The sequence below is a fragment of the Schistocerca piceifrons genome, chromosome X, assembly GCF_021461385.2.
Source record: "Schistocerca piceifrons isolate TAMUIC-IGC-003096 chromosome X, iqSchPice1.1, whole genome shotgun sequence".
In the NCBI taxonomy this organism is placed as follows: Eukaryota; Metazoa; Arthropoda; class Insecta; order Orthoptera; family Acrididae; genus Schistocerca; species Schistocerca piceifrons.
The window spans coordinates 481,283,662-481,292,862 of NC_060149.1; the positions used below are offsets into that span (position 1 = coordinate 481,283,662).

Here is a 9,201-nt window from a genome sequence, read left to right on the forward strand (position 1 = left end):
GATGTTTCTCCATCTTACATGAAGTACAATTCCAATCACATCATCAACATTCAAATATGATGATTTCTGAATGTGAAACCCACAGCATAATCTTTCTTTATACACTGAGGTGACAAGAGTCAGTGCACACATACAGATGGCGGTAGTATCGCATACACAAGGTGTAAAGGGCCAGTGTCATTTATATCCAGGTGAGTCACATGAAAATGTTTCCAACGTGATTATGGCCGCACGACGGGAATTAACAGACTTTGAACGCCGAATGGTAGTTGGAGCTAGACGCACGAGACGGCCCATTTCGAATATCATTAGGGAGTTGAGTATTCCAAGGCCCAAGTTGTCAACAAGGCACTGTGCAAGCTTGTGGTGGCTCCATAATGGTGTGGGTTGTGTTTACATGTACTGCACTTGGTCCTCTGGTCCAACTGAACCGACCATTCGGCTGCTTGCAGACCATTTTCAGCCATTCATGGACTTCACGTTCCCAAAAAGTGATGAAATTTTTATGGATGACAATGCACCATGTCTGTGGGCCACTGTTATGCACAAAATTCTGCACCAGCAACATTTTCGTAATTATGGACTGGTATAGAGGCAGCATGGTTGAACATTTGTGCAGGTGACTTCCAACTGCTTTATGCCATGACTCTTGTCACCTCACTTATCCAGTCATGTAGCATACTTCATGCCAGATTGTACCAACTTGATGTTTGTTGCATACGACATTCACGGTGCTGCAATTTTAATGGCCAGCAGTGAACATCAGGGGGAGAAGTGGCCCAAATAAGAAACCTTGTAGAACACACCATGCTCCAGTAACCCAGTCAGATGATAATTTATTTTCTGATACTTGACACTGTAAGGCAACTTCCTTCTTACCACTGCTCTGACAATATAGAAAATACGTTATGCTATTATTTAATTTTTTTTGCACATTGTTTCAGGCCCTGTCGCTGGCAAGAAACTACCCAAATGATACAGTAGTTACTGATACACTCGAGGAGCTGGTAGCGGACCAAGAATGGATCACAAAGTATGCTCGAACCATATTCCAGTGGCTGCAGGACAGAAGAGGCAGGGAACCGAAGCGTTCCAGTAACACTCGCCGCCGTGGATCCAGGCGCAGGCTGCAGAGCTCCAGACAGAAAGCTGTGACTGGCAGACTGAGGGTCCCCAGAATGGTTGCCACTGGTGACGAATCTTTGGACGGTGACTGGGAGCAGAATGAGTTAACAGCAGCTGGAGCTTCTTCAGAGAAACAATGCAACTTCATCACAGGTTGTGGAGACATGGGAGGAACAGAATTGGGAGAAGGATCTGTACCAGAGGGAGAGCTCAATCTCTCCAACCCACTACTTGTAAGAGAGACTGAGGCAAACAGGGGAACACTGTCACTGAATAGTTTGGACAATACAGAGTCAGAAACTGGAGATCCATGTGTTACACTTACAAGAGACTGTAGTCATGAGAAGGTTACAACAAAGCGTGGGAACAGCCTACGCAGGAGGATCCGCAGGCAGATGCCGGCTCCCAGAAAGCTTCTCTCTCTACAAAGCTTCTTAGCAAGTACTAGCACCTATAGTGGGGAAACTCCCTTGCCCACAGCTGTATCTGTTGCCTGATATGTTGACTGTTGGTGCAACACCAAGTCCATAGCCTTTTAGACGCATGTACTGTGTGATGAGATTCTATCTCTCTTTGTGTGTGTGTGTGTGTGTGTGTGTGTGTGTGTGTGTGTGTGTGTGTGTGTTTTCATTTGTGTTTGCCTGCTCCATGTATGACACTTACCTTTTTGGTGAAAATAGTTTCTTTGTTTTGTTGTACCAGATTCGACAGGTACTGGAGACTTTGAACAGTGATATGTTTTCATCCTTGAATAAATATTGTCTTATTGTCCATGCAATGTAGGGAGAGATGGTACACATTATTAACATGTGAGTATTGAAAGAAGAGCTGATCTTTTGAGCCAATCAAAAGTTCTTAGATAGTAGAGTCTGATGGTACTTTCCTGTTACAAGATGCACAGTATGTTAGGTATGATAATTATGACTGTGAAGAAGCAGCACCACACACATCTAAGCTTTTAAAGTGGTTCTTTTCTTATAACACCATGTAAGAACTGAAGTCTGGACTGTTTGATGACTGCAGTATTCCACATAGAAAACTGCAAAATTACCAACTGTAAGGAACTTTTATGGTGTAAGGTCATTGCATTTATTCTCATCTTAAAAAACTGATAAAACCTGTGCATCTCATTTCCATTTAAAGCATGTAGAAACATTATGATAACAAAATAAAAAGATATAGAATTTATAGTAACTGATGGAAACACCACTTACTGCTTCACCAATGTACAAACTACTTGTGAAGACTATGGTATTTTTCTAACTTAAAAGGCTTCGTATTTTACGTATTAGGAAAAATACATAGTGTAGTAAAATAACATGAGATTATCATAAATGCAGCTTTTATATTTCAGATTTTTTAGTCTGAAAATTTACTTTTTTAAAAATTTGTTAGCTTCTGTAAGAAGAAGAAGTGGTATAATAAATGGAACTAGAATGTTCTCATTTTAGAAATTTGTATTATTTTGTAATAACATGTTTACAAATGTACAAAATTCTCTTATGGCACTCCTTCCCTCTAAGCAACATGTAACAGGCAACTACAACTTCCAGGCTTAATCATGAGACTCGTCACATTCCCAAACATTTCTCCTATTGAAAATGGTAGTTACAGAAGTAAACTGTATGTACAACAGATACCGACAGAGATCACATTCCATTATTTCATTTTTAGTACTGAAATCCACATTGCGCATACGTTATTTTGTACACTAACAAAAACTTTTGTAATGGAAAATAATTTTATTCAGTCAGAGTCCATGATAATCTAGACATTGCTAACAATTAGAAAGTAAATGAACACCGTGAGCACAATAGGACAAATGTATAAAACAGGTTTTGTCTTAGTAAAACCTGCAACCAAGAAACTAGCAATAAACAGAACATGAATTATTACAGGTAGAGAGTTCAATGGAAGTTAAAGAAAAAGAAGAAGAAGACATACCATACGAAACAGTGTGATGAAACAGAGTCCAATCACAGCTACAGTGCCCTCAACACTGACAGTAAGCATATAGATGGTGCTGTTAGCAAGTGGTGTTTGTTGCTTACATCAAGAAAATGAGCTATCTGCTTTATAAGATTGCATTGAGGCACGCATTCATGAAACCAGGTACATGCTGCTGAAGAGTTCACTGTTGAAAGTCTAGAGTACACGATGGAGCTGATATTTACAGCAGCTCTATTAAAGACAAAAATACTCTGTATAGTTGAAATTTGCATGGTGTGTCACAGCCTCCAAGATGGATTTACGCTGAGGTGACAAAAAGTCACGGCATAGCGATATACACATATATAAATGGTGGTAATGTTGCGCACACAAGATATAAAGGGGCAGTGCATTGGCATAGCTGTCATTTGTCCTCAGGTGATTCATGTGAAAAGGTTCCCGACGTGATTATCGCCGCACAATGGGAATTAACAGACTTTTAACATGGAACGGTAGTTGGAGCTAGACGTATGGGACATTCCATTTTGGAAATCAATATTCTGCGTACCACAGAGTCAAGAGTATGCCAAGAATACCAAATTTCAGGTATGACTTCTAACCAAGGACAAAGCAGTGGTCAATATCTTTCACTTAACAACCAAGAGCAGCAGTGTTTGCATAGAATTGTCATTGCTAACAGACAAGCAACACTGTGTGAAATCAATGTGGGACATGCAATGAACATATCCGTTAGGACAGTGCAGCGAAATTTGGTGTTACTGGGCTATGGCAGCACACGACCAACACGAGTGTCTTTGCTAACAGCACGACATCATCTGCATCGCCTCTCCTGGGCTCGTGGCCATATCAAGTGGACCCTAGATCACTGCAAAACCGTGGCTCGGTCAGATGAGTCCCAATTTCTGTTGGTAAGAGCTGATGGTAGGGTTAGCGTGTGCTGCAAAACTGCATGAAGCCATGGACCCAAGCTGTCAAGAAGGCACTGTGCAAGCTGGTGGTGGCTTCATAATGGTGTGGGCTGTGTTTACATGGAATGGACTGGGTCCTCTGATCCAACTGAACCGATCATTGACTGGAAATGATTGTGTCTGCCTGCCTGGAGATCATTTGCAGCCATTCATAGACTTGAATTATGGATGACAACACATCATGTCACTGGACTACAATTGTTCACGATTGGTTTGAAAAACATTTTGGAAAATTCGTGCGACTGATTTGGCCCCCCAGATTGCCCAACATGAATCCCATCGAACATTTATGGGATGTAGTCTACAGGTCACTTCACGCACAAAATCCTGCACGGGCAACACTTTCGCAATTATGGATGGCTGTAGAGGAAGCATGGTTCAATCTTTCTGCATGGGACTTGCAACAACTTGTTGAGTGCATGCCACGTCGAGTTTCTGCACTATGCTGGGTAGGAGGTGGTCCAACATGATATTAGAAGATATCGCATGACTTTTGTCACCTCAGTGTATTGTGGATACATGTGATGTGTCTTCCTTGCCAGGTGCTGTGATATTATCCTGTAGATGGTTATTCTCAAATTACCAGTTTGACATAAGATGAAGAGATCCAGAAAAATGCATGAAGTTGTTAGTGGTGGTTGGACAACACATGTGACCCCTGACTTTTGATAATGTGGTAGTCTCATCTATGCCATTGTCTGGGAAGGAGCATACAGAAGTACACACTTCTTAAAATTAAAAGAATAGTTAGCAATAACCATGGGTAGATATGTACCTAGATACTAGTGTTATAATACTAGATTATATAATATTATAATATAAGGGGCAATCAAAATGTTTCCATCTGAGGCCATTACCACAACATTTATGCAATGTAGCATGACTCTGATATGGATATATAAGCAATTATGTAGGCAAGTGATTAGTGTGGCATTTGTGTTTTTGTGGTGTGCGTGTGGTAAATGTGGAAACGTGAACTATTGTGACGTTATTGTTAAATGTGTCCATACAGGACCAACATGCTGTTATTCTTTTCTTGGCTGCTCAAGGGTAAACACCGGTAGACACATCCATTGGAGAATGTTGTGTGGGGCAGCATATATGTCGAAAAATGTGACAATGGGCTCTGCTGCTTCATGATAATGCATGTACCCATATCAGAAATGTAGTGATGCAGAAGTTACGCCAACTCAAGTGGGAGACACTCGAGCACCCACCCTATAGTTGTGATCTCCCCCCTCCTCCCATGCAATTATCACACCTTCAACTGTTCAACTGTGTGTGAAATCTTATGGGACTTTACTGCTAAGGTCATCAGTCCCTAAGCTTACACACTACTTAACCTAAATTATCCTAAGGACAAACACACACCCATGCCCAAGGGAGGACTCGAACCTCCACCGGGACCAGCCGCACAGTCCATCACACCTTCAGTCACTTAAAAAAGGCCTTGGAGGGTCGATGGTTCCTGTTGAATGAGGAACTGCAGTACGTATTGATGAAAACTTTAACTGAGATTCTCAAACATTTAAGTTCAGCTACTATTGCTCTTTGTACAGCTGCTAATCCTGGAAAAAAATAAGTTAAACTTCAACACATTTTGCATGTTTCCATTTAATAATATCTTAGGGAATAATTTTCAGGGGCAACTCACCACCTAGAAAGTACTGACTGCACAAAAGGGTAGTAAGGGTAATATTTGATGTTCACTTACAGATGTCATGTAGGTACCTCTTCAAAGAGCTAGGCATTTTAAATGCACCATCACAGTACCCACGTTCACTAACGAAATTCGTCATAAAGAACCCATCGCAATCTGAGAAGAACATTGAAGGCCATACCCACAACACTAAAGGGAAAAATGACCCTTAATACCCATTATTAAAGTTTTCAGTGGCTCAGAAAGGAGCCCAATATGCAACCAAAAATACCTTTGATCGTTTGCCCAATAACACAAAATGTCTCACAGGTAGCAAAGCAAATTTTGAGTCTAACTTAAAATAATTTCCTCTGGGGAGCTCCTTCTATTCCATGCACAAATCTCTGTTTAAAAATTGGTAGCCTGAAGAAAAAACCCTTGCTTGTAAGTCTAGTTGCATGAGTAGGACTAAAAGAATAATTTATTCATTAATGTTAGCAATAATAATGTATAAATATCTATGAACTGACTCATTCCACATCAACAATTAAGGAATTGTTCAAATAATCTATGGAAAATGTAACTAAGTAACCAACCTAGTACAGCAGTTCATGATAGGAAAGTCCCTCCATGGTAAATTTCTAAGGAGATGACTGCTGTACACTGTCAAGCCAGAACATTATGACCACCGATCTACGATCTACTATCAATATAAACTCGTCCAGGCGATAGCAGCATCACCTGGCGAGGAATGACTGCTAGACACATGCAGTGTGCATGTAGTTCATGAGCGTGCTGTCCGTGTGTTCAATGGGGCAAGGCGCGTGATCTATCTGAGTTTGACCAAGGGCAGATTGTGATGGCCTGGAGGTTCAGCATGAGCATTTCGGAAACTGCACAACTTTTTGGGTGCTCGAGGAGAGACGTGATGAGTGTCTTCAACACGTAGCGAAATCACAGTGAAATCTCATCTATAAGTCGTGAGGTTGGGTATCCACGCCCAGAAATGTATGACTTCATAGGCAGAGCAGACTGGTAAAACAGGACAGGTGGAGAACTATGGTGGAAATAGCAGACTTTAACGTTGGGCAGAGTACTAGTGTGTCTGAACACACAGTGCACCAAACACTCCCAACAATGGGCCTCCGCTGCCAATGATCCATGCACGTACCAATGTTAACACCACGACATTGTCAACTACTCCTGAAATAGCCACGTGACCATCAGCACTGGACATCGATGTAGTGGCAGAGCTTTGCAATGTCTGGTGAATCCTGATACCTTCTTCATGGTGTTACTGAGAGGGCGTGAACCCATTATCTTCCAGGGGAACAGCTCCTTCACGCCTGTACTGAGAGACTGAGACAAGCTGTTGGCGGCTCCATTATGCTCTGGGGAACATTCACATGGGTATCTATGGGTGCAGTGGAGCTCCTGCACGGCACCATGATGACCAAGGGGTATCGTATACTGGTTGCAAACCACATACACCCCTTCATGACGATCTACATCCACATCTACATGGATAGTCTGCAAGTCATATTTAAGTGCCTGACAAGAGGGTTCATCGAACCACCTTCACAATTCTCTATTATTCCAATCTCGTATAGCGTGCAGAAAGAATGAACACCTATATCTTTCTGCATGAGTTCTAATTTCCCTTATTTTATCATGATGATCATTCCACCTCATGTAGGTCGGTGTCAACAAAATATTTTCGCATTCGGACGAGAAAGTTGGTGATTGGAATTTCGTGAGAAGATTCTGTCACAACGAAAAAAGCCTTTCTTTTAATGATTTCCAGCCCAAATCCTGTATCATCGTGTTTCCCGATGGCAGTGGCATTTTTCAACAAGATAATGTGCCATGTCACAAGGCCACAGGTGTTATGGAGTGGTTCGAGGAATGCAGTGGCAAGTGCCAGTTGATGTGCTAAACCCCCAACTTGCCAAATCTGAACCCAATTGAATGCATCTGGGAGATGACTGAATGTGGCGTCAGAGCTCATCACCCACTTTCTGGGATTTACGGGATTAGGTGACTTGTATGTGTAGATGTGGTGCCAGCTCCCTTCTGTGACCTACCAAGGCCTCATTGTTGCCATGCCATGATGCGTTGTCTCTGTTTTCCATGCCAAAGGTGGACATACTGGCTATAAGGTACTAGGTGCTCATGATGTTCTGGCTGATCACTGTATGTGTAAACAAAAGCATAGGGTCATAGATAGAGAGATCACACATGAAACACAGTTGGTTGTCAATAGGCTAATGCATAAAACCTTCAATGACAGCCTTAGTGGAATCTTATAGAAAGATTTCCCAAAAAACCCTAAGAAATTCGGTCATATATAAAAATTGTCATTGGCACTGAAGTTAGTGTCCAGACACTCATGGAGACACAGGATTTCGAGGGTAGCTAAGCAAAAACAGAAATTCTGAATTCCATTTTCAGATGTACTTTTTCTAAGAAAGATACAGATGTACTTCCCCAGTTGACATCTAGCACCACTGCGAAGGAGAGTGATATGTCAGTGGTATTGAGAAACAGCCAAAATTGCTAAATTAAACAGGGATCCAAGGCCTGATGGACTCCCTGTCGGATTCTATACGGTATTTGCAGCTGAGTCAGCACCAGTTTTACCTATAATATTAGCTAGATCCCTTGAACAACAAACTCTGCCCAGTGATGGAAAAAAAAGCAAAAGTCACACCCATCTCCAAGAAGGATAACACACAAAATAATAACAATAATAATAATAATAATAATAATAATGGCTCTGAGCACTATGGGACTTAACTTCTGAGGTCATCAGTCCCCTAGAACTTAGAGCTACTTAAACCTACCTAACCTAACGACATCACACACATCCATGTCCAAGGCAGGATTCGAACCTGCGACCGTAGCGGTCTCGCGGTTCCAGACTGTAGCACCTAGAACCGCTTGGCCACTCCAGCCGGCAGTGATCCACAAAACAACCATCTTATCTCATTGATGTCCATCTGTTGTAGAACCCTAGAACATATTCTGAGCTCAAACATAATGAGGTGTTTCAAACAGAACGATCTCCTCCATGCCAATTAGCATGGATTCTAAACACATCGATCATGCGAAACCTAATGTGTACTTTTCTCACATGTGTGCAGTACTTCTTGACTTCTGAAAAAACTGAGTTGGTACTACACCAATGATAATCAACAAAGGTGCACTTATTTGAGATATAAAAACAAAACATGTGCCTGTATTGAGGATTTTTGATATGGAGGACACAATATTTTCTTGCATAGAGATTAATTGACAGATGTAGAAGCAACTTAAGGCGTGGTCAAAGGAAGTGCATTGGGACCTCTGTTGTCCATATTGTATATTAATGACCTTGTAGACAATGCTGATAGTAACCTCAGACTTTACACAGATGATGCTGTTATCTATAATGAGGTACAACCTAAAAAAAATCTTCAAATATCCCATCACTTCTTGATAAGGTTTCAAAGTGCTGTCAAGGTGGGCAGCTTGTCTTAG

General features: G+C 41.5%; 1 protein-coding gene across 1 annotated transcript in view; it reads left to right on the forward strand.

Annotated features, from left to right (window-relative positions):
• Positions 1-2,056, forward strand: part of LOC124721803 (aminopeptidase M1-C-like) — a 437,502-nt gene extending 435,446 nt beyond the window's left edge. Inside the window, exon 15 of the mRNA XM_047246924.1 lies at positions 945-2,056. Coding sequence (XP_047102880.1) covers positions 945-1,622 — 678 coding nt within the window. The 3' untranslated portion in view covers positions 1,623-2,056. The remainder of the gene's footprint in view (positions 1-944) is intronic.
• The last annotated feature ends 7,145 nt before the right edge of the window (positions 2,057-9,201 follow it).